This window comes from Helobdella robusta (genome assembly GCF_000326865.2).
Source record: "Helobdella robusta unplaced genomic scaffold HELROscaffold_30, whole genome shotgun sequence".
Classification (NCBI taxonomy): domain Eukaryota; kingdom Metazoa; phylum Annelida; class Clitellata; order Rhynchobdellida; family Glossiphoniidae; genus Helobdella; species Helobdella robusta.
This window is the reverse complement of record NW_008704502.1, coordinates 141,555-168,576: the sequence shown is the minus strand read 5'-3', so window position 1 is coordinate 168,576 and position 27,022 is coordinate 141,555. Positions and strand designations below refer to the sequence as shown.

The 27,022-nt window shown below is 34.9% G+C and overlaps 4 protein-coding genes across 4 annotated transcripts in view; 3 read left to right on the top strand and 1 right to left on the bottom strand.

Annotated features, from left to right (window-relative positions):
- The window catches only part of HELRODRAFT_187113 (hypothetical protein), a 5,685-nt gene extending 1,159 nt beyond the window's left edge, over positions 1–4,526 (top strand). The window contains exons 2-10 of the mRNA XM_009021900.1: positions 1–126; positions 412–521; positions 771–900; positions 1,187–1,409; positions 1,925–2,028; positions 2,115–2,240; positions 2,544–2,632; positions 2,858–2,929; positions 3,258–4,526. Of these exons, the coding sequence (XP_009020148.1) occupies positions 1–126; positions 412–521; positions 771–900; positions 1,187–1,409; positions 1,925–2,028; positions 2,115–2,240; positions 2,544–2,632; positions 2,858–2,929; positions 3,258–3,328 (1,051 nt within the window). The 3' untranslated portion in view covers positions 3,329–4,526. The remainder of the gene's footprint in view (positions 127–411; positions 522–770; positions 901–1,186; positions 1,410–1,924; positions 2,029–2,114; positions 2,241–2,543; positions 2,633–2,857; positions 2,930–3,257) is intronic.
- A 1,174-nt stretch (positions 4,527–5,700) lies between these two features.
- HELRODRAFT_81264 (hypothetical protein) lies at positions 5,701–5,973 on the bottom strand (the record flags this gene model as incomplete). Its single annotated transcript, XM_009021899.1, has 1 exon — positions 5,701–5,973. A coding segment is annotated over one exon (273 nt), but the record flags the coding sequence as incomplete, so codon positions are not given.
- A 5,890-nt stretch (positions 5,974–11,863) lies between these two features.
- Positions 11,864–16,887, top strand: HELRODRAFT_174443 (hypothetical protein; the record flags this gene model as incomplete). The annotated part of the gene is made up of 4 exons (XM_009021898.1): positions 11,864–12,922; positions 13,393–14,231; positions 14,356–15,347; positions 15,584–16,887. 4 exons carry the CDS (start codon positions 11,864–11,866, stop codon positions 16,885–16,887), a joined length of 4,194 nt encoding a protein of 1,397 aa, XP_009020146.1.
- A 2,725-nt stretch (positions 16,888–19,612) lies between these two features.
- Positions 19,613–27,022, top strand: part of HELRODRAFT_149307 (hypothetical protein) — a gene marked incomplete at both ends in the record, with an annotated part of 10,105 nt that continues 2,695 nt past the window's right edge. Inside the window, 8 exons of the mRNA XM_009021897.1 lie at positions 19,613–19,768; positions 19,953–19,990; positions 21,076–21,244; positions 21,437–21,583; positions 22,399–22,531; positions 25,994–26,081; positions 26,345–26,527; positions 26,626–26,844. Coding sequence (XP_009020145.1) covers positions 19,613–19,768; positions 19,953–19,990; positions 21,076–21,244; positions 21,437–21,583; positions 22,399–22,531; positions 25,994–26,081; positions 26,345–26,527; positions 26,626–26,844 — 1,133 coding nt within the window. The remainder of the gene's footprint in view (positions 19,769–19,952; positions 19,991–21,075; positions 21,245–21,436; positions 21,584–22,398; positions 22,532–25,993; positions 26,082–26,344; positions 26,528–26,625; positions 26,845–27,022) is intronic.

The following is a 27,022-nucleotide window of genomic DNA, read 5'->3' as shown; positions in this document are numbered from 1 at the left end:
AGTTTTTGACAGAGAGATAATGAGGGAGATGGGTGAGTTGGGTGTGTTGGGGTCGACCATACAGGGCTATGGGTGTGCCGGAACCTCTTATGTCACATATGGGCTGCTGGCTAAAGAAGTTGAGAGGTTTGTTTCTAAGTTTACGTGTTTTTAGAAAATCTATGTTTATGCGTGTGTATATATTTATAATATATACGTCCTACCTCGGGGGAACTGGGTCTCTGGATGCTAAACGAAGATTGATTGATATATGTACAATATATGTGTATGTTTAAGTATGTGTCTATGTTTATGTGAGTAAATGTTTTTATGTGTGTGTATATTTGTATAACATATGTGTATGTTTAAGTATGTGTGTGTATATGTGTGTACAAAAGTATATGAACACTGTACATACAAAACTTCCTTCAGGGTGGATAGTGGTTACAGGTCAGCAATGAGTGTCCAGTCCTCCCTTGTCATGCACCCCATCAACGCTTATGGGACTGAGGTACAGAAGGAAAAGTTCCTACCCAAGCTTGGTGTGTTTGTTGACTTGTTGACTGTCTTCAGGTGGATGTATGTATTTGTTGTGTGTGTGTGTGTGTGTGTGTGTGTGTGTGTGTGTGTGTGTGTGTGGTCAAAACCAGTTTGAATAACATTTATTTTTAATATTTCATTCATATTTTACTATGGACACAAAATACAAAATTTAACAATTCAAAAGACAGTGCAACACATAAACAACAACAACAACAACAACCGCAACAACAACAACTGCTACAACACAGCACGCGGTGAGTTGATAGGAGCATTTGGGCTGACGGAGCCTAACCATGGCAGTGACCCAGGTGGCATGGAGTGTAGGGCCAGCTATGATGAGAAGAACAAGTGCTATGTACTTCATGGTACTAAGTCGTGGTCTGTATGTGTTTCTGTGTGTATATATGTTTCTCTGTGTGTGTGTGTGTGTGATTGTTGTTTGTAGGTGTGCATGAGTGTTTGTTTGTGTGTGTGTGTGTGTTTTTAGGTGCGCTTGTCTGTGTGCATGTGTGTGTGTGTGTGTGTTTGTTTGTGTGTGTGTTTGTCTGTGTGTGTGCTTGTTTGCCTAAGTGTTTTTAGGTGTGCAAGGAGGATGACGATGTTGGTGATACTGTTTTTGGTTTCACATTTTTACAAGAACACATTTTTGTTACTGTGCCACCAGGATCACCAACTCCCCCATAGCAGATGTGTTCATTGTGTGGGCGAAATCATTTGCCCACGGCAACAAAATCAAAGGGTTCATCTTGGAGAGGGGGATGGAGGGGTTGACCACCCCCCAGATTCATGGCAAGTTCTCACTAAGGGCCAGCATCACGGGTCAAATCGCCATGGATTCTGTCAAGGTGCCTGAAGAGAATCTGCTGCCCCACGCTACTGGACTGGGGGTTGGTTCGTTTGTTTGTTAATGTGTTTGTTGGGTTATCTTGTGTTTGTTGATTTGTTTGTTGTTATGTTTGTGTCGATGGTGTTCGTTTATTTGTTCGCACTTGTTTTTTGTCTGTGCATGCAAACATACAGACACATGCAAACATACAAACTCATGTAAACATGCAAACACACGCAAACATACAAACACATGCAAACATACACACACACGCAAACATACAAATTCACGAAAACATACAAACACATGCAAACATACAAACTCACGAAAACATACAAACACATGCAAACATACAAACTCACGAAAACATACAAACACATACAAACATACACACACACGCAAACATACACACACACGCAAACATACAAACACACGCAAACATACAAACACACGAAAACATACAAACACACGCAAACATACAAACACACGCAAACATACAAACACACGAAAACATACAAACACACGCAAACATACAAACACACGCAAACATACAAATGCATACGAACACGCACGCAGGGTCCGTTTGGATGTCTAAATAATGCTAGGTATGGAATTGCGTGGGGAGTCATTGGAGCTGCTGAGTTTTGTTTCCACACTGCCAGACAGTACGTTCTTGACAGGTGGGCTGGTTATTAAACCACAGCATCACTGAACCACACACAACACGACAACATCACACACACACACACATATACACACACAACAGAATGCAATTCAAGCGACCACTAGCGAAGAACCAGCTGATTCAGAAGAAACTTGCTGACATGATGACAGAAATTACCCTGGCCCAACAAGCTTGTTTGCAAGTTGGCAGACTCAAGGACAAAGGATTGTGAGTATGTGTGTGTGTTTTTATGTGTGTTTGTATGTGTGTTTGTGTGTGAGGTGTTATTTTTCCCCGTTTAGTTAACGGTATATCTTTCATAAGGACATATGGAAGCATCAGTCTTATACACAGCATATCACAATTGATAGTTTGGAGTTCGAATCTGTGTTATCAAGTTTTGTTGTGGAGTTGTGGTGTATTCTAGAGTGTGTGTTGTGTTTGTTGGGTATGACGTTGTTTTTGACGATGATGACTTCGATGACGTTCCGAGCAATTTGTGTTATGTATGTGTCGGAATGAAATTTTCAGAGCAGCCCCCGAGATGATCTCGCTCATCAAGAGGAACAACTGTGGCAAGTGCATCGACATTGCTCGTAACGCCAGAGACATGCTTGGAGGTTTGTCGTTGTAGTTGTTGTCGTTGTTGTTGCTAATGTTGTTGTTGCTGCTGCTACTAATGTTTATGGACTTGTTGTTGTTTCTACTGTTACTAATGTTGTTGTTGCTGTTTATTCTAGTGGTTTTCTTCTTGTCACTGTCAGTCAATTTGTTGTTGCTTTTCTGTTAATGCTGTCATTTTCACGTGTCGTATCTTCGTAATGGTGTTAACATCCGACGAACAGGAAATGGAATAGCCGATGAGTACCACGTGATCAGGCACGTGATGAACCTGGAGGCTGTCAACACATATGAAGGTTTCCATTTGTGATGGTGATGATGATGGCGATGAGGATGTTGTAAATGATTATTCTCATCATTATGATGACGTAGTTGGTGGTGGTGGTGGGGAAAAGCATTATGATGAGAAGGATGAGAACAAGCCGAGCAAAGATGAAGTTTGAGGCTGATGTTTACGATGTTTTGTTATGTAAGTATTAATAGCAGGGAGACTGTTCTGTGTAGAATATTAATTAGAATTTTGAATAACAATGTTAAATTCGCATATTACAAGCTTACAAACATATGAACAAACAAGCAAACATACGAACAAACAGGCAAACATACGAACAATCAACCCTTCAGGTACTCACGATATCCACGCACTGATACTTGGACGTGCCATCACAGGCATTCAGGCCTTCACCTCAGACTGATCTGATCATGCATCATCCATCATCACCAGCATTGCCATTCATCATCATCATTTTCTCGATCGTTGTTATCATTATTAACTTCATTCACATTATCACCAATTGTTAACTTATTAAGTTTGTTGTTGTCATTTAAAAATCATTATATTTTGAGATTATTCACTTTACTTTATAATTTGATCATGGTTAATTATTTTCATTCTTTCTGCATTGATCTGTAAATTTTCATAAATACTTCTCGAAATGAAAATTGTGTTGTACAGTTACATTCCTTTGCATTAACCTAAGGGCTAATAAATGGAAGAACGTACAAAGGGGCGTCACATTTTTATGGAGTTGCAAAAATGCATGTCTCCTGGAAAAATAACAACAGAGTTGAAGTCTTTTGCTCTTTGTCTTCTTATCTTCCCTAGCCACTTTCAGTATTAAAAACTGCAATCTGAAAATTCTTTTCACTTACGAACTTCCTCATCAGTTAAAATTTTCGAACCTCTCGCTCCTTGCATATGCTTTAATTGAAGCAACACCCATCCAACTGGCCAAGATTCGGATCGAGCGTTTGAAATGCGTTCGGTAGTCATTATTGAACACAGCGATTTATCACAATACTCCGTCTCCTGAACTATATATTAAACACAACACAGAAATCACAAGTCGGTCTTGCCATGTTCGCAAATGTTTATTTCGATGCATCTTAATTCTTTTTTTTGCATTTGTAAGGTGCCTTAATGATGTTTAAATGTATTAACAACTCTTATTGTGTTTCAGTGTGATGGGAGATATTTTATAGTATAAAAATGATTTACTAGACTTCGTTTCCTATGAAGTTTTTGTAACAAATTAGTCTACTCACTGTCTCGGCAAATGATTTATGCGTTATTTTTTCATTGTACAATGCAACATTTATCAAGAATTATGAGATGGTCATGGTGTTATACTTAATGAAAAATCGTTACATTGAATTAATGAATTAAATTTGATTTGCAGCACCAAGCAGAAATGCTTCCTAAAACTCGTTTTAATGCATTTTGGTTCTTCTAAAATAAATTAATAAATAGATGTTCGTTTTAATGCACCGTGAAATGTTGGTTCATCCAAGAACAAATTTACAAAATTTTATGCCCAGCGTCCAATCACGCAATTTCTTCAAATTCTGTTCTTCATATTTTATTGAATAAATAAAATTGTTTGAAATATATTATAATTATTTTGAAAAAGAATTTAAATATAAAAACACAACGCAGAGTACAAAGACTTATTATATTTGATTGAAATAAATGAATCTAATATTACTAAAGAGTTTACAGTCATTGATACACCTCCAAATAGGTCAGACGAATTTATCTACATTACATTAAAAAACCACACAAAAATCTCATCAGAATAACATTAAACACATACAGTATAATAATTTTTTAGCAGCACCATACAGCCGTAATAAAAGATCATTAACATGATTGTCTCATCACTAGACATTTCAAAAAAACAAATAATATCGTTGAGCAAATGTTGTCTATAGAGTATAAAATTATAAAAATGCAATAAGTGGAGATGCTATGCATTAACGTTAGCCAGTTCAAATTTAAAATAGAATAAAAATTGGGCATGTTAGTTTATTAAAAAAAAGAAAGAACCGAAGCACATGAATGGAATAAAGCTAGATGCACTAGACAATGTTGTTCACTTGCACTAACTCACAATTCAACATCAGAACAGTCAATAATTTAAAAGAAAGGCGATTTACTGACACTGCTACCATTACCCGAAACAATGGCATACCAGCCATCTTCATGAAACCACTTATCCATGCCAGAAATATATCCAGCATCCAGCATGGTTTGTGCATAGTTGCGAGCTTCGTTTCTCCCTGACATCCCCATTATGTTTGCCTGGATCCAGTCAATCAGTTCAGATCCAAGAAATGGTCTGCGTGCCTCTGGGAGTCCCATGAATGGTCTATGCACATTTTTATGCATGGTTGTTGATGGGACAGGAAGAGGGTTGTGGATGTATGGGGGAAACATGTTCATACCTGGCATTTGACGAGGTTCCTGAAAACCGGAATCAGGATATGTTTGCATCGATGATCCAGACAACATTTGATAGGAATCTAAGAGGTTGTGGTAATTGTTGTAATTGTGGGGACCAAGATTTGAATGGGGCCTCATGAACTGGTTCATGTTCATATTTGAAACAAATGATGTATCATCAAATTTCCTTCTTCTCGATACATTACCATCATCTACAATCGATCTCAAAGGTTTCCTATGATTGTTGTGATTTCCATCTCTGTTACCCGCAATCGATCCAGCAGGTTCACAAAATTGATCTAATGTTCCCAGAATTCTAACACTTTCATCTTCATTTTTATCCATGTCCCAATATTTGGCCACAAGAATTTTTGCTATTCCTCCTTTAGATAGTTCAGATCTCAAAACAGATAAAGCATCATCATTTGACATTTTCTCCAGATCAATTCCATTGACCTCCAGTAGCAAATCTCCTGGTTCAATTTTTTTGCTGATGTCAGCTCCTCCTCCTTTTCGAACTGCCCCAACAAATATGCCACAATCACCCTGGTGACCATTCGAATGACCGACAACAGATATGCCCAGGGACTTGCATGCATCCATGTTTATTACTGCCATCTCAGTAGCAAGAGATATAGAACTGCTGGACATACTATACATTTCTAAACTTGCAGCACCTCTGAAATTGTCCACATCATCCACTAAATCGGGCCTCAACCTTTTCCTACTGTATCGTTTGCGTCGTGACATGTTAACTGGCAAGAGATGATTCTCATCTACTTTTGTTAATGATGTCAAGCTTGACGACAACATACTCGAGTTTTCTATTTTGGCTTTTGCAATGCTGTCATCTGACGCACTTTGTCTGGGGTTTGATGCTGCAGGTGCGGCATTATTTCGTTTCGATTCAAGAGCATATTTTAATTTAATGTCGCAAGAATCATTTGTGTCGTCCATTGCACTTTCGTGAACAGGCTTGGAACGTGAGTATGCTGCTTCGTCATCATCACATATCATGGTGTTCTCGTTCTCTTTTTCGTCTGCTTCATCATCATTGCCATCTAGTCTGAAAGTTTCAAGATGAGAATCGTGTAACATAGATCCGGGATCAAAGCTGGCAACAGTGCTGAGGTTCTGCAACCACTGTCTCGTGTGGCTCATTTTGCTTTGATCAAAAAATGCACTTCCGTAAATCGAACTATCTTCATTAATGTCGTGACGGCGGTTACCGTTACCAGCGTTACCACTGTTCAGCGATTTTGATTTCTGTTTATTTTGCTGGATTTTCGCTAATTTACTTTTAACTGGCAAGCAATTAGCTATGCAAAAAAATGTATCCTTTTTACTGTCTTTCGACATTGCGGATATCCTATATTAAAAAAATAAATTCTTAAATTTGATAAAGGAAAATTTAATAAAATAGTGGAACAAAAAATAACAATAATTTACCACGCGAAATTTCAAATGGCCGCCCTATTTTTACAAACAACAATTGGCTACCAAAGTGAAAGTTGGAGAGAGTTTAAAATTCTAGAGATGTGACAATTATGCCTGACCGAGTTCATTAGTTACGGTTTTAATTGTTTTACTTTTTACAACCCTTACAAATTAAATATATTGGTTTACAGACAATAGTTCTGTTTAAAAACTTATAGATTACGATCAAAAAAACAAGTTTTATTAACTTTTTGGTATGAAGCTGGGAATGTAATAATTATGCGAAACCGTTATCATTAGTTACGGTTTTTAGTGTTTTACGATCATCATTTCAATATTATATATGTTTACAATCAATATTTCAGTTTAAAAATTCATAGTTAAGATCAAAAGGTGTAAAATTTTATTCACTTTTACTTTTTGATATGATAATTAAGCTTTATAAACGGCCATGTAGCTGTGAAAATAGCAATTAATGTGACCGTTATCATTTTCAACGGAATTTAATTATTTTACAATTGGTCTCTTTTCATCGTATTTGTCTCCAATTTTGAGACTTTGTTATAAGGTTACGAGACAAAATTTTTTTATTTCGGTACCGGATTTTTTAAAATTTGTCTCGTTTGAATAGCGATAAAAAATGTCTCGTTTCATAAAAAATTTCTATTAGTAACGAGAATAACGATTTGCTTAGTTTTAATTCCGTAGAATTGATTCATGACAAACAAAGTCATTAATTAATTAATTAATTAATTAATTAATTAATTAGTTCGTTCGTTCGTTCGTTCGTTCGTTCGTTCGTTTGTTCATTCAATCATTCATTCATCTATTTATAAATTCATTCATTTATCATAGACAGGTGCTGCTCGCTGACTCAACGAAAATAATAATAATAATGATAATTATAATTGTTATTTTTTTTATTATTGTTGTCGTTATTCATCAGTGTTTTGTTTTGATATGATATATTTCGTATTTCGTTTTTGATTTTTTTAATACGGTGGTTGATGATGTTGTTGATGTTGCTGTTGTTGATGTTGTTGTTGTTGTTGACGTTGTTGATGATGTTGTTGCTGACGTTGTTGATGATGTTGTTGTGATTTTTTTTACTGTTATTGATTTTTTGCCGTTATTTTAGTTGTTAGTGAATTATTGTTATTATTTTTTTATTTTTACTGTTTATACAGATATGGTTACAAAATAAATAAATATATGTAGCTGATATTATTGTATTTTTATCGTTAAATACGAAAAAATACATAGTTAAAATTATTGTATGCTAGTACACGCAACACACATACGTTTACACAATAAGTATGCAATATACAACAATACAATACACATACACAACTACATATACACAGTGTTGTATAGTAATCGGATTACAAGTAATCCGATTACGTAATCAATTACATTTTTTTGAATCTGTAATCAAATTACATTTTTTTGTGTAATTTGTAATCTAAGCAGGTGTCCGATTACTTTATTTTAGATTACTTTAACGACAACAACACCTAAGATTTTTAAAATTTAAAGTTAAAAAACTAAAAAAAAGACTTATTCAAAAAGAAATAGTTTATCCATTGACGTCGTATGCTTTTTAGTTAGACCGCTCACGTAATGTTAAAAAGTTGGTCTGCTCAAGAGCGTTATGAAGCAGGATAAGCAAAGTCGCTTCTGGTTCAAACTTGTTTGAAATTTCATGAAATTTACAAAAAATACAATTTTTTAAAATATGTTATGAATAATTACAATTCAATAATTCAATAATTCATAAGACTATATGACATTCATTAAATGAAATTCTTATGATGTAATCTGTAATCGGACACATCATTGCAAAGTAATCTGTAATTTGTAATCTCAAGCTAATTTTAAAAGTAATTTGAAATTTGTAATCAGATTACTTTCCAAAAGTAATCTATACAACACTGCATATACAATGTGTACAACAATGCCCTTTATGTGAGATATTGAAGCAAGACACACACACACACACACACACACACACACACACACACACACACACACACACACACAAATGTATGTATAGTTTAAGGTGGTGATAAACCTATGAAACGATAACTGCTTTTCATTACTAGAGTTTATGAATGTGTTTGAATGCCTGCGTTTGTATGTTTAACATTGTATATTTAACTTTTTATGTTTAACATTGTATATTTAACTTTGTATGCTTAACTTTGTATGTTTAACTTTGTATAGTCAACGTTGTTTAGATTATTTTTAAATGAAAAAAATATTTATCGATCTGTAACTGTTGTTTAAATTGCTTGATTTGATCAGAAAGTCTTCAATATATTTTCTTCCCAGTCATCATCAGTTCCATAATTCCACAACTTTACAATAAACACACGAGGTAGTTTTCCTCAGAATTTTCCATCTTAATCCTCAACGACTCACTCTTCCAGATCATATTTTATTAGCTTCCAAACAAAATTAAGACAGGATGGCTATTTTGAAGTTGTCGAGCAACTTATTGGCCCTCTTCAGCCACCTTGCAAAAGGTGTACGGAGAATAAATTGGGAGTATTGAGATGATTGATTCAACATCACTCCCATAAACATCCATTTCCTTCCTTCCTACCTCCACGACCAAGTTCATCCGTCGGCTCACGAAATCGCTCCAATCATTTAATGTATTAAATTTCTTATTTGAAAATATATGATTTTTTTTCTATTTACTAAAAAATGATCGTACTACAGAATAAATTAATAAATAGATTTTTAAAAAAAATCTGAGACGAGCGAATTCTTAAACAAAACGCACCTGTGCCTCTTAATATTTGCACGTACTTAACGCCAATGAAATACCCTAGGACTTTGCACAGTGTCGGGGTTTTATCGCCAAACTCAAATACGTCACTCACACTCACACACACACATATACACACATACATACACACTCAGATAGAGAGGGAGAGACAGAGAGAGAGAGAGAGAGAGAGAGAGAGAGAGAGAGAGAGAGAGAGAGAGAGAGGAGAGAGAACAAAGAGTCTTTTCACAGTGAGATTCACGATGATCAGCAACAAATACATCACACAAAATAACATACATCATGCACGCATATACAAAGCCACAATTTGCACATAAAGTAAGTTTAACAGGTGTTGCAAGAAGAAATGGTACAATCATTTTGCAGTGTGTTGCACTCGTTGTATGTTATAATTATAACATAACCTGCGGATCGAAGCAAAAATAATTACTTATAAGTGCTACATTTGTATCGGGCATGTTTCTTGTAATAGTTTATGTATAAATTTTTTGCTTCATTTGTTTAACACTCCGCCGAATCATGTAAAGGTTTGAAATTTGATTTCAATGCGGTAACTGCAAAAATGTTTGAGGAGCAAGTAAAGAGGCCGTTGACTTCAGAGCGCTTTAAAACAATGTTTGTTTGTGTATTTGTGCGTGTGTGTGGGTTTGTGTGCGTGTGTGTGTATGTTTGTGTTATACAGTATTTGTATTAAATGGTAGTAGGTGTTGGTTTGTACAAGGGCAGAATACGCCATCAACCGCACTCAATTTTTTCTTTTAACTCATCCTGTTTTGATTCCCCATAATTCGCATCTTCATCGCTGATAAAATAAGTTTCATCTCTATTATCGTTAGTCATTGTCATCCGGTCATCATCATCATCATCGTCGTCCCAGACATCATCGTCATTATAATCCTATATATCTTCATCATCATCATCTACAACATGTTAATGTCTTCCTCCCCTTCATCATCATCATCTTCATCATCATCTTCTTCATCGTCGTCATCATTCTCCTTCTTATAAACCCATCCTATCTCCATCACCGCCATCATCACCATCTTCATCCTCATCATCCATATCATAGTGATCATCATCATCGAAATTTGTATCCTCATCGTGGAGATCACCATCACCATTCCCATCTTCATCACCATCCCCATCATCACCATCATCATTTTCATCACCATCACCACCATCATCATTTTCATCATAATCCCAATCTTCCTCACAAGCATCATCTTCATCACAGTAATCAATGTGACATGTGTGCACACCTACTTACCTACCTGCCTACCTTCATACGTTTATATTCAAATGAGTAGACTGAAGAAGACTAAATAGTATAGCATTGAACGAACGACAAATGGATGAATGAATAATAGAGTGAAAATTAAACTGAAGTGATGTTGAAAACTTGTTTGTCGCTTAACGTTCGGTTGTATATTTGCATTGAATTCATAATTGTCTTGTATAAATTTTGTATTTGTATAACTTTGTATTGTATAATACACACATCTTTTGTATTGTATCTAGTTACATACCTTTGTATATTATACAATTTGTATAAAACTTTTGTATATAAAAATACAACTCGAGTTATATTTAATCACACGATCCCTGACAGGTTAGTTGGCCTGCCTCATATTTGAAGGAAATATTTTTTAATCATATTTTTACTCTACTTAATTTTAATTAAGCTAAATTTTTAGAATTAATTTTTCGCCATAACAATAATTCACTTTCATTCCAATTTAATAACGTTATTCATAAATTTTCTCGGAAGAATTCCGTGGGAATAGGTTGACAGTTTAATTATATGCACACCATATTACATCAAATTCAAATCAGATTCAAAAGATTTTTTATTTATCTGAAACAGAAACAAAAGACTCGTAGTTTATATGTATTGATATATATATATATATGTGTGTGTGTGTGTGTGTGTGTGTGTTTGTGTGTGTGTTTGTGTGTATGTGTGTGTGTGTGTTCAGAAAGAAAGGATAGAAGAAGGAAGGGAAGTAGAAAAAAAGACGGAAACATATCAAAAATTTAGGGAAAGAAAGAGAGAGAGAGAGAGAGGTAGAGGGAAAGAGAGAGAAAAGTAAAAAAAATCACAAAGTGAGAAAAGAATTAGAACAGCCAAAGTCAGAGTTGTACTAAGAAGCGACCGTGAGAGCGCTAGCCTCACGGTACATTATAACTTTCTGATTATTACACATTCATGAATTTATTTTTTCTGATAACTTAAAATTTTTGTATCAAGAAAATATTTCATCTCGAAAAGAATAAACAATGGAAAATACAAACACGTCGATTATTCATACTGCTGCAGCTGCTACTAATGCTGCTACTACAACTACTGCTACCACAGCTGCTACTAATGCTGCTACTACAACTACTGCTACCACAGCTGCTACTAATGCTGCTACTACAACTACTGCTACCACAGCTGCTACTAATGCTGCTACTACAACTACTGCTACCACAGCTGCTGCTAATGCTGCAACTACAACTACTGCTACCACAGCTGCTACTACGACTTCTGCTAATACTTCAGCTGTTACTAATAATTTGCTTTCTTCTTCTACTACGTGTAGTAGTAATTTTACTAGACCAGGCTCAGATTTCTCTAGCAACATCTGTGACCGTCTACGTGATGATGATGACTTGGGTGACGAAGGTAATGGTGTTCATTCCAATAAGAACGATATCTCTAACCTTAATAAAAACTCTTGTAATAGTAATAATGTTAATAATGATGATGATGATGACAACATTGATAACACTGTCGCCACAAACAACAACAACTATGCTAACGACGACGATAACATTAACAGTAACGTTGAAACAAATGACAGCAACAAAAATGATAACTCACCCTATGGTGTCAACAAGTATCCAAATGTTGACAACGACTCTGTTCATAAAACAACTACTAACAACACCAGCAACAACAAAGGAAACAACAATATTGATGACATTAATAGCACAGCTAGTAAAGATGTCAACAACCGCAACAAATCAAAAATTCCAATTAGGTTGAGCAAATTAATTGCAACAACAACAACAACCATAACAACAACAGAAACCATAACAACTTTAACAAGTCCAACAACAAAACCGACGAAAACAGTAACTGTGACCTTGATTCCCATCCCTGGAGTTCGAAGGTCATCTTTAACGTCACATGACCGGAAATTGACCGGCATACTTAAGCAGCCTTTGTCAGCAACTTCATTGACAACATCAGTTCAACAGCAAAATGAAAACAACATATCTAATACAGCATCGACAACCCCAACAACACCAACAACGAACAACAACCAAATAGAACTCGATAGTGTAGATAAGGTGAGTGTACGTATGAATAAAATATATATATTGATACAATCACGTTTATACAGTTATTACGCATTTTTGACAAACGCTAGACTGCTTTCATATTATAGGGCTATGAGTCGAAGTTTTTCATAAATATAATTAAACATCATCACCAACATCATCATTGTCGTCATCATAATTAATTAAAAGGTTTTAAGCAAAAAGATTGGAGATAATTATCTCCACGCTAATTGCTGCAATTGTGATTTGTTTATATATTTAAAATATTTAAAGAATATCTGCTAAAGATTGTTGACGACGACGATAACGATAAAGATGATGGTGATGAAGTGATAAATGGTGAATCATGAATCATGGTGTCTTCATGTTAGCAATGATGACTATAACGATATAAATTATGCTGATAACAGTACTAATAATAGTGATATAATTATGATAATAACGAATGAGGATAGTAATTTGGACTCATTAAATGACAGGAACTACAAAATGGAGAACTCTTAAAAACTACACCGACAAACGACAATGAATACTCGGGCTATAATATTGACAACACAATTGGATTACAACGGAATATTTTTGATGATCCAAACCAAAACCACACCCACGGCAGAAGCAATCTGACCTCTAAATTAGAATTTATAAGCAGTAGCAGCATCTATGGGATAAAAGGTCACACTTTTCACAACAACAACAGCAGCAGCAACAACAACAATCACAAACGCAACCAAATTCAGTTGCACCGGAAATTGAGCGACTATTCACCATCTGAAAAGTCATCAATTAAAACTAGCACAGGGATGACATCATCAACAACATCAACAACAACAACATCAACAAAAACATCATCCTCATCAACAACAAATAACACCACAACAATGGCATCACCTCCTGATTTAATCAGCAACGTTCCAGAAATGAAACATCGGCGAAAAGCCAAAATAGTTGGCCCCACAAACATTCCAGTGCTACAAAATGTTGAAGCAATTAACAAAACCCATAAATTGAGCAAAAACATTCACAACAAAACCAACATTTTCAACAATTTTTATGCATACAATGCTGAAAATAACGCCTCAAAAATACCAAAATTGTTAAGTAGCACAGCTGAAAAGACATTTATAACATCAACTGTAGCAACAACAACAGCAACGACAACAACAACTACTACTACTATTACCACTTCAACAAGTTTTTCCAACAAATTCGGCAAAAGTCCCATTGGAATAGCAACTAAAACCAAACCTAACAGACCGTTCATCGACAAGAGGGAGAACATTTCAAAACAAGCCAAAACATCATCACCGACAAAATCACGGTTAGTATTATTACTTTAAACAATTGAAATTATTACCATTACCATCCTCAAAACTTTTACATTATCACATTCATTGCCATTATCACATCCATCTTCTGACCGATCATCATCCTACCGCCAACAGAAAACAACCGACACCAATCCTACTGGACAGTTCCGGATACTCATCGTCACATGACCATGACGTCACACATGATCTCAATATGACTGGCACTTCCGGTTATAGTAGCAATGATAACGACAACCTTCGCAACTCTTTCGAAAACAACGAGGTCGTAAAACACTTCAGAAACACTAAAAAGCATCAGAAACATTTAGTCGCAAGTCTCGGCGTGGGTAAGAAGAGTTCATCGAGAATTCCTAAATTTGGTCAAATATTCACGTCAACGATAATAACTGCAACAACTACGACAACCACCACGGTTACTACAAAAAGGTCCAGTTCCAATGCTGCCACACACACAACTGGTGGAACGAACAAGTTCAAGGCTGGGTCGACCGCAACAACTTCCAGTAAGATTCCAACGTTCAACAAAAGATCTAGAGACAAACATGTTACTCAGCAACAACAAATGCAACAACTGCAACCAAAGCAGCAACACAACAACAGCAAAATAAACGATCTTGGATCCGATATTTTGTCATTGAATGCCAAGTTAGAACGCTTGTTCGAGGTCTATAAGAAAATTGAAAAAAAAAAGTTGAAAAAATTGCAGAGCATTACTGTTGGAGACTTACCAACAGCAACGAAACCAAAAAATAAAGTAACCTTTAATGCTGATTATAAATTAAACAAAATCGACAGAAACCAAATTTGGCAGGAAAATAACAAAAGAAAGATGCTGTTGAACGATAAAATTCAACGCAAGTTGCAGATGCAAAGGAAAACGCAGCAGGAAAAACTGAAACAGTTTTTAAGACAGCAACAAAAACAGGAATCAAGTGTTTTACTTCAACCATTACAACAACAACAACAGCAGCAGCAACAACAGCAGCAGCAGCAGCAACAACAACAACGCCATCAACAGCAGCTGCAGCAAATTTCTCAAGAACAAAAACATTCTAAATTAAGAAAGCAAGAGCAAGAAACTAATAGACCAATAATTCAAGAACAAAGTAACAATTTGCAATTGCAGCAGAAATCACAGCAACCTAAGAAGCATTTTCTGTCGCGACCTTACCACTCGTTCAAAAGCTGTCTTTCTGGAAACAAAACGCCGTGTTGAGTAGCAGAGACGTTCACGAGCTGGTTGAAGAGCAGCCGCAACAGCAACTACGACACCAGCAACTACAAAGCGTACAGAAACAACACAAGCCAAATTTACAAATTCTGCAACTACCAAAACATGAAGAAGAACAACAGAAAAATCGACTTCAACGAACAGCTTTGCACAACTCTCTATCCAGATCCTTCAATCATGCCTTTTCATCAATCGGACCATCAAGTTTGTTTAGAAAACCACCAGTTCCTCTTCCACAACAACATTTCTTTCCCATCAATCCACCCCCACTATCATCAGCAGCAGCATCATCGTCTTCCTCTTCTTCCTCATCTGTGGTCTCCATCAATAAGATGCCGAACTTTAAATGTCCTCAAATAAAGAAAAAAACTTGTTCATCCTCATCATCTCTCCTCCTATCCAACAAAACAACTGCCTTCAAAATTTTCAACAAATCTGAAAATGTCCAAGGTAAAGTGAATTTGCTCGAATTAAATAAGCAAGACAATAAGGATGTTTTATATTTGAAATCAATCAAATCATGTGCTGCTAACAAAAATACAAAACATAAACAGATGAGTAAAAAACAGTTCCTTCCAACTCAACACAACAACCAAATTTCACAGCAACAACAACAGTTAAAAAAAAATTATCTACTACACCCAGAATATCAACAGAAAGAAATTCATCAACAACAAAGCCATCAACAGCAGCCAGTGTTGGCAGGTGTTGGATTTCTTGGAAACGATTTAATTTCAAAATTTAAGAACAAAAAACAAATTTCAGATGTGGTCCAACCTAGACAACATCAACAGCATCAACAACAACAACTTCAACACCAACACCCTGATCGTGAACGAGAACAACAACAACAACAACAAGAACAACGAGATTCACATCAGCCAGGCAACCAGTTCCACAACAGCTCACAGCAGCTGATGCACCACGTACAACAGCTCCAAGAACTCCAACGACAACTGGTCAAGTCGAGGGATAAAATTGAATATTTGCAAGAAAACAAACACCTCCCCTTTGCTGAACAATCACTGCACCAGGAGCTTCTCAAGTTAGAGAACTTTCAAGAACTCTTGATCGAGTCACAAAAGCAGCTGGAAAATATTAGACTGGCTAGGTTGCGAGAGATTTTGTCTCCTTTGGAACAACAACAGCAACAACAGAAAAAATTGCAACAACATCAGCATCCACCACCACATAGACATCAACAACAACTTTTATTCAATCAACATTATAACCACCGCCAACAACAACAGCAGCAGCAACAACAACAACAGCACAAACAACAACAACACAACTCATCTCCAAACATTCACTCATCAGATCATTCAAACCAATCCGAAAAAAACCAGCGTTCAATTTTTTCAGCTGCTAAACTCTTCAAGCAACCAGTCAAAAAGCTTCAACCAGTTTTTGTTTAAAGAGCGTAAATCATCATCATAATCATAATAATCATCATCGTTAATATTAAAGCTGTTAGTGTCATCACCACCACCGATATAATCATCTGACAAATCTCTTAACTTGACTTTTTATAACTGCGAATGTTCCGTACATTTTTAAGAGTTGACCGCTAGAAAAGACAATTTGAATAAACATTAACGTCGAATGCCTTCTTTCGTTCTATTAACATTTAACAACATTTCGATTTAATTATTTATAAAGAAAAAAAATCATTCCCACACAAAATTCAAAATTTATAAACAATGATTAATAATATTATAAAAATTATTATAACGATGCAACCAGCACTAGATAGTACACCACAGGCAACTCCATTATTTGACATCTTTTTTCATGTCTCAACTGTGGCAGTGGTTTTTTTTCCATTTAAAATATTTTTCGTCTGATTTTCAAATTTTTGAAATTTTACTGTACATAAACGTTGAATAACAATTTTTCACTTAAAATCATTTCACGGAAATAAACAAACACCAATCTAAACATATTTTTTTCCAAATATTGCTTAAATTGTGATTTCAGTTTATTTTAACTTCATTTCTCCAAGTGCCCTATTTACCTTTATTATTTATTTTTAATAAGTTAAAAACTGACCATATTTCTATAGCCGAAGTTAACAGAGACTCAGCTAGCTTGCTTACGGGTTGTTTTATTTTAAACAATTTTCGTGGTCACATTCTATTGTAGATCGCCTTAATTTGTGATAGCTTTAAAAAACTGGACCGATGAAGTCTTAACATTTCTAATTTTGTAACAGAGTTTTTTGTTTTTTTTTTTGTTTTTATTAGTCGAGGAATTTTAAAATAAATTATGAATAAATTATGACTTATTTGTAAAAATGATGAAAATACATATCTTAACGTCAAATTGCTTCCCACTGCGTTCACGGGACAGTCTTGTGGTATGGAGTAGAGCTGGATGAAATAGCATAGGATTGTAGGTAATCATAAATACACGTGCAAAGTCGATTCAAATATATGATTTTAATGTAAATTTCAAAAAGTCATCAAATAAAAGTACTATTGGTTTGCATAGATAGATAGACACTATTTAATTTTTAAATACGTTCTTCAACACAGAGTCAACTGGGAAATAAGCAAGTAGTAGCCACTTTCTCTTTTCTCCGCAATCTTTTCAGTAGTTGTTAGATTTTCAATTTTTTCCTTCCGCATGATGTGACCGAAAAACTGCCCCCGTCGGATTATTTGTAGTAAATTCCTCTTTTCATAACCGGACTGTTTTAATACACCCTCATTTAACAACCTTTTAACCTTTTCATTTGAAATATGAGAGGTCCAACTAATTTTCATATTGCCCAACATCTTTCTTTATTTCAACAAAACTAGTCATCTTGTAACCAACTTCCATCACTGCTCTTTGCTCCCGATAGAGGTTTCTGATAACCCTCGTGTCTTTTAATGTCCAAATTTTCTGATATAAGCTCCACGTGTTTGACGCTATCAAAAGCTTTGGCGTAATCGACAAAACATTTAAAATTATAAAAAATTTTAAAATTATTAAAATTCATTTCAATGTCCACTGATCATTCGTAGCATAAAGATGTTATATATGTATATAGATTTTTATAGAAGAATCATTTTAAAGGAGGCCTAAAGACTTACATTCACCTTTACTTGTTTACTTCAGAAATTAGTTCACTTTTTTTTAATTTGAAGGTTTGTGTGGACCAGCTGGGAAGAGAGCAAGTTGGCGACCGTACGCATTCATTAAATTAAAGAAACAAGAGTCGATTTTATTTGAATATTGAAGAAACGCTTAGAGTTAATTCTGCATAAAATGTTTATTTAATCAAGGACTAGTTTTGTTTTTATTTTTTTAGTCTAGTTAGAAGTTAGTTTTTTAAATTAATAAACACGACCTATCGGCTATCCACTATCTATAAGCTATACTATACTGTCCTTTAATTTAATACTACAAACCGTACTTAGTCTAACTCTAACCTACCACCAAATTAAAATGCAATCCGTCAATAACGAAAGTGAAGCAGACCCGGACCTGTCAGGTGACGAGAATGAACGGAGCAGCACAGAAGACATCAATGACAACGACGAACCGGAAATTTTCGCCATCACCGACATTGACAATGACAGCGAAAGAATAGGATGCCACCATAGCGATGGCGACGACTTGAAAGAACTTCGGCCGAATTTAAGAAATGGCTTCCAACCGTTGATGACGTTGAAACAACGTCGGAGGTCTTTGCTATTTGGCAACATACCAGCCGACATCTCAAAAAGGATAAGTGCATTGGACAGCGGGGTCGACCTGACAACTCCGACAACTGCTCGACCAACTATCCACCCATTAGACAGGTTTTGTCAATCATAATAATTACCATCATTCATCACATTATGACATTATTTTTTTATATGTTTATATTTATTTATTTATATTATGTTATTATATGTTTATATTTATTTATTTATATTTTATTATAACTTAAAATCTTTTTGAATTAGCATTTAAAAAGTTCTAAAGTAATGATAATGAGAATAATAATTTGTTGGAGTTGGAGGTTCATACAGTTTATATTTAGTAATAGAATTATAATTAGGATGGTAGAAAATAAATTTTCCTTTAATGTTCATCTACATCTGGAACATAAAACATGTATGAGTAAAAATTAAAACATTTTATTTTTGAATTTTTGCATAACAATCAAGATGGCACATGGCAGTGGAAAAGTTGCACAAACTGAAAGATCCTTGGAAGAAGTTCAAACTGTACAACTATCCGGCCGAACATGCAATCAGGCATCGGTACAATGCAAAGAAGAGGGAGTGGGTCAAGGATGATGTCATCATCAAGATGGAGAATGAGGTCAGGTCACAAGTTCAACTGTGGTCACTGTTCATTTTTTCAAATTTTATTACAATTTAATAAGATTTTAATAAAAAAATATTTATAATATGTTAAATTAATTTATTGAAGAATTATTTGTGAATCATTTCAAGATAGAACCTGTTTGATAAGTGAATACAAATTTAAAAATAAATACCTACAGCCTTTCAACAGTGGTGCCATGAGGACATGCTACAGGCTGTTAGTTCTGGAACGTTGCTTTAAAATAATTTTTCAATATATTGTTACTATAAATCCACTTATTGTATCTTTATTTTTATTATCATTATTAATATTATTATTTTGTTATTATTTTTATTTTTTGTCATTATACTATCTTTTATTTAACCATATTTCAATTTCATATGCCTGCCTTTCTTTTCATTTGATTGTTTAAAATAACTTTGGCTACTACTGATCTTCCTTACCGTAACATGTAAACTTGCTTGTTCATTCCACTTGAAAAAGATGTTAATTAAATTTGTTTATTTTATTTAATTTTTCAAAATTGAAACTTTAAATAGTTATTAAAATAAATGAATTTGTTATTTTAGCCAACTGTTTATTGTTAAAAATATATATTAGATTCAGTTGATAAAGTTGTTAAATTTTAATTTATGGATGAATTAATGAATGAATGAAAAAATACATAGTCATTAAATGACTTCAGTATTGTATTAGGCAAGGCATGAATATCTACTCTGTATGGGTTAGGTACCTGTGAAGTTATGAATAAATTATTATATGGGTAAAATTATTATTAATTTATTTAATGTAAAATTAGTTTGTTCACCGATATAGACATAATATATTTGTTTATATTTCTATATATGCATAATAAATTAATCAAAATATACTCATCACCGTAAGCATTATTATAGTTTATTATATTATATTATTATTATTTTTTTAAATTATAATTTTAGTAAGAAGCTGACAAACATCCACAAATCTGACAAGCAATCTTTCACTGAAATCATGTAAGTAGTCTCTTGTTGTAACTGATAATAATAATAATAATAATAATAATAATAATAATAATAATAATAATAATAATAATACTAATAATCAATCAATCAATCAATCAGACCCGGTTTCCCGAGGTAGAACGTTATAATAATACTAATAACAGGAATAATAATAAGAGGGATGATATGAATACTAATACTACTACTAATAATAACAACAATGATAGTATCAGAATAATACTCACAATAACAACAATAATAATATTGCTGGTCAGTTATATTAATCCTAACTGACCGAAAACCCCAACGACTTCTCAGGAAGACAATGGCCCACGAGCTAGCGGATTGGAGTTCGCAATCTCGAAACTACGTGGCCAAGCAGTACATGGAGGAGGTGAGTGAGGAGGTCTACAAGTTGGATGTTCAACTGCAGATGGATGCCAAATTGTGTGGGGAGGCCTACAATAGACTTCGACCTCCTAAGCAGGTTGGCTGATTGGCTGGTTGACTGTCCATCTGTCTATTCATCTTTGTCTGTTACTCAATCTGTGTATCTTTCTTTATGTCTGAACATAAGCAAACACACACACACGTACACTCGCACACACACACACACACACACACAAGCAAGCACTCAAACGCGCATGCACACAAACAATCTGGCCAACATTGCATGCAGGTGGATATCCTGCAGATGAGTGTGTTGGAGTTGAAGGATCGTCCCGACCGTCCCTTCTTTCATTTAGAACATTACATCCATGGTGACTACATCAAATACAACTCTAACTCTGGTTTCGTTGAAGAAAGTCTTCGAATGACACCACAGGTCAGCTGGCTACGACGACGATGATGATGATACTATTGTTATGATGATGATAGTATTGTTATGATGATGATATTGTTATGAAGATGATACTATTGTTATGATGATGATGTGCATTGTAGACCTGCCTTCATTATCATTTTAGGATTTTCAAAGCAAAACATCCAGATCATTTTAATTTGCTTCTTTGCCATTTTCTCATTTAGAACCTTAATGACTTTTTCGAGTTTATCTATCAAACATTCCTAATGGATGGTTTCAATATTTTCTTTCTTACCTTATTACTTAAAGCCATTACTCTCGATAAAAATCAACCACATCCAGAATGCAATAGCAACCAAAATAACAACATTAAATAAAAACAACCATACAAAAATGTCTGTAAAATGTAAAATGTAGTAGTATGTAAAATGTATGTAATACGTACGTATATCCCTCCAAATTCAACTATCAAAACAAGAACAACTGTAATAATGAAAGACCTTCCCAAGTTATTGCACCTTGCCATCATGTTTAGTGCAAACAGTAAACACTCATCGTCATCATCCTAGGTTTTTAATATGAACAACATTTAATTAGTCATTAATTTTATTATTATTACTTTTTAATATATATTCTTGTTATTATTGAAATTGTTTCCACTGCATCTGGATTATATCATCGCCGTCCTATTGTTAAGAACCACTACTGTTGTCACCATCACCGTCATCATGTGTACACATTTTTATCAATGCACACATACACAACACACACACACACAGACACGCATACACACAGACACGCATACACACAGACACACACACATTGAACATGCACAGGCATTCAGTCATTTCACATTCGAGCATTCGGGCCATCGCTTGATTGTTGTGGACATCCAGGGGGTCGGCGACCTATGGACTGACCCTCAGATCCATACAGACGACGGTCTCAAATATGGGGATGGAAATCTCGGTCTGTGCTGCTCTTTTCTTTCTTAGTGTGTTTGTGTGTGTGCGTATGTGTGTGTGCGCGCGCGCGTGTGTGTATGTAACTAATTTTTAGTGCAATTTACGATGTTTGACTAAGTTATAGAATTCAACACCACTCGTCGAGACGGTAGTGATGTAGCTATTTTCTGTTTTTCTGTTGATAGGTTGTTGCCTGATGTCAATGAAAATTGTTTCAGGCAAGTTTTAGATGGATGTGATTATTGTTGCTGTAGATTGTTCTAGTGTTGTATCGTTTTGCGTCATTTTCAAATGTGATCTCACGCCTCCTCTTTTGTGCATGGTGAGACGGTGTGATTGCGACGAGGTAGTCACATTAATATTCAATTTTTGTTGACCGGTGCACCTGCCGGAGGGACATTTGGCGATTAATATTCGAATTTTTGAAATTTATTCTCAGTCGGTTTCCATTTTTTTGGCCTTTTAGACTTTCAAATATTGATTTAAGATGATTCACTAGTTTTGATTGATTTGAAACTTAGATTGATAGGGTAGAAAACAAAATCAAACGATCAACAACTTGAACCGTTAAAATTTTTAACTCGGAATTCTGAATTATAAATAGTATTTCTTACATTAAAAATTAAACTGCAGACCTCGAACTCTGATTAAAAATTGAAGTTTTTTCAAAATACGTTTTTTGCTTGGTAATATCTAAATGATTTACGTGAAAATATTTAAAAAAAATTATTATCCTACACTCTAACAGTTATCAAATAACCGAAAAAATGTTCGCCAACTAGTGTTGTTTCTAAAACGGCAAAAAGTGATGGCTAAAACAAAATTTGTAATATTCAGACTATTCGGTTTAGGCCGAGATGTCAAATTTTGCTTGACTTCGGCCAGGCCTAACATTCGGTGCTTTTCTAATTTTAAGTGCTTGATTTTTCATTTATATTTAGAATTAATTGTCAAGTTAATGTTTTATAAAATTAGTTTGATATGTTAATGTGAAAGTTGAGTTGTATAAAAGTGTTGTTTCAATTAATGTACAATTAATTTTGTGATATTTCATTTTATTTTCTGTTAGAGTTTTGAGATGTTCGATTATATTATCACAATAAAATGAAACAAATGAGATAATTAAACGTTTATTAAGGCATAAACTTTGATACAAGCAACAGTTTTATATACAATGAAACAAGACAAACTCAATAACAACTACATTCCTAAGTTAATCTAAACATCAAGTTCATAGTGAATATATTGGCATCTTTCGTTAAAGCAGAAATTGAGGTAGCAACAGTCTCCAAGTATTACATTAGTGTATTTGTTGAAGATTTTTTTGTAATGTACCTCATCACAGTTCGTCTTATGGAGTTGACAGTTGGTCCTGGTGAGGTGTTTACAAAATTTGCTTATTTTGTAGAAACCTTTCGAGTGATATAATTTGTGTCTTTCCAGCTTGCACCTTTCATCCAATTTGCTCAAAACTCTCTCACTGACGCTCAACGTTTTTTCGCTAAACTCATTTCCATTAGATAATTCATATTTAGCCTGTTTAGAAACAGGAGGGATGTTCGAGTTGTTTTCACAATTAGATGCCTCACAGTTTCTAATTTCGGTGGCCTCTATCGGAAAAACGTTTTTATCATCATTTTCTTCATCAACGTCAGCATCACTCTTGTTGCCAGAGACGTCATCATCAGCATTGTTTTCAAACTTTCTTTTCTTGTTCAATTTGCTTTCGTTAGAAAGTATTTGATGATTTGATACATCTTCATTTTCTAGAAGATCCTCTGAATCATTTGTGTTCTTATCATTTACCTCTAATTCTACAACCATTGTTTTGTTTTTAATAAAATTAGTTAAAAAATTACAAGTGTAACTGCAATCATCAACGACAGTTTGCTCAATATTCAACGTTAATGACTGTTTATATACTGAATTTTTTACAATATTTTCACAAAGAAGTTTATACAATATAATTAGGCTACTTTGGAGGATTCCAAAGAATTTCAACAAAACAACGAATTTAATGAGATTCATCATATATGTGCTTGTAAATTTGTGCATGTGTCTATGTGTGAGTGCCTGAATATTTCTCAATATATGCGCAGATTTTTACAACACAGAGTTTTAGGATGCCACCGTAGAACAATGAATAAGCAGCCAATAAAATCAAATTTGATTGTTTAACTAAGGTAGGTAGGTTAGCAGCTAGGGATAACGGCCACATCAATTAAGAACGACAACGATACAACTAATTGCGAAAACGTCTCGATCATTCCTCCAGTTTCTTACGACGGTAGCTGCTGTCGAGTGCTATGCACATTTTTAATAAAATTAATAAACAACTTAAAAGTGTAACTGCAATCGTCAACGACAATTTGCTCGATATTCGATATTGATGACTGCATATACCACAAAATTTTTAATATTTCATTAAAAGTGTGCACCAATATTTTAACTGCTCTGCATCAATTAGGCTACTTTAGGGGATTCCAAAGAATGGGAACAAAGGACAAATTTAATGAGATTCATTATGTATGTGCTTGTAAATTTGTGCATGTGTCTATCTGTGAGTGCTTAAATATTCCTTAATATATGCTCATGTTTCTCAACTTAGGATTTTACGATTTCACCATTGAGCGAAGAATAAACAGCTCAAATAAAAATCGATGTCTATTGTTTGAGGTAGGTAGGTAGGTCGGTAGGTAGGTAGGTAGGTAGGTAGGTAGGTAGGTAGGTAGGTCGGTAGGTAGGTAGGTAGGTCGGTAGGTAGGTAGGTAGGTAGCTGCTGAGTACCGTGCACAATTTTTTTGTTATACTTTACTCACTTCATAAATTAGGTTTTTTTCCTATCTCTGTTTTTGTTGCTGGGAACTTTCGTTGTTATTGGGATGTAATTTAGTACGATGATCGCGATTGGCACTAAACATTTAATTTCAGACGGCGAGTTCGGTAATGAAAAAGAGTTAAAAGTTCCGGATTGTTTTTGTATTTTCGTTCATCGATTCCAGAAAGCATGTAGACTGGGACAACTGGATGTTTGCGATTAGATATGAAAAAGATGCGTTGCAACGCATTCAGGATACGGCTGTAGATGCAACTTTACATCATTTATTTTGCTTTTTATAGGCACAATGAATGAAATAAACTAATGAAACGTTACAAAATACGCCTGGTCACTTACTACAATCACTATTTATTAATTTTATCAAAAAGATAATTTCGGTTGTAGAATAACGATTAAAATCCACGGCAATCATTATCTCCAAGCTTATGGCAAGAACGCAACTGAGATATGAATTAATTCAGCGAACCGTACTCCTCAGGAAGAACATTCTAGAAACTGTCCACGTTTTAAAAATGGCGAATATCGGGAAATGAACGACAAAATGTGTGTGTGTGTTTGCGTGTGTGTGTGTATTGTTTGATAGCGTAATGTAGTATTTCATCGACCGATCTACCATCAACCTACCAGGCACCAGAGGCATGGCCTTATTCTTCCAATCACATCGATGCAATGACATCTGTAGGTCACTGAGACTCGCCAAGTTTGACCTTTATGAGTCAGAAGAACTGGGTCAAGGTCATAACGGGGAGAATGAAGTTGACGTTTGTGTTGAGGAGGCCAATGTCTTTGAAGTTTGTTTTTCTCATTTGTTTCTTCTCCATTTATTTCAAGTTAGTTTTTTTTATCATACAATTGTAAGAAAAATGTTTTAAAAATTGTATGTTTTTTAGCTCTTGCATGGAACACTTTTCGCAAACAAACGTCACATAGTAAGAAACAATCGTTCACGCTTGCGCATGCATTCAATCATGTACACAGACATTTACAAACGCCAACAAATAATTTTGCAAAGAAATACGAAGGGACTCGTTTGAGGGGCAGAGAGGAGGGCATTGACCTTGGATCATCCCCTTACCTTTCATACTCCCTCACCTCTGACCCCATGGCTGTCTTCAGAAACCGCCTGAAAACAAACTCCACAACATCAGACTGTGATGACAAGTTAGTTAGTCAGGTGATGGCTGGGTAGCTGATCTGATTGGTTGTCGGTAATTGGATAGAGGAGATTTGTTAGTCATCAATTATTAATAACTTGTAAGAGTTATGGCTAGATCCAGATCATCATCATCATCTTCATTGTCACTTTCATCGTCATCATCTTTTCACCACAATCATCATACTCGTCATTCTTCCCATCATCTTTCCACCAACATCATCACCATCATTCTTCCCACCATCTTTTTACCACCACCATCATCACCATCATTCTTCCAATCATCTTTCCACCACCACCATCGACACTTGATAACAACCGACCAGTGATGAAGGCGTAGATTCCTCTTCTTTTAGATCATCCGGCTCCTTCACGAGATTCAACAACAGTTGCAACAACAGCTACAACAACAGCTGCAACAACAACAGCTGCAACATCAACTGCAACAACAACTACAACATCAGCTACGACGACCACAAAAGTTTTTTCAGTGAGTCCGAAGG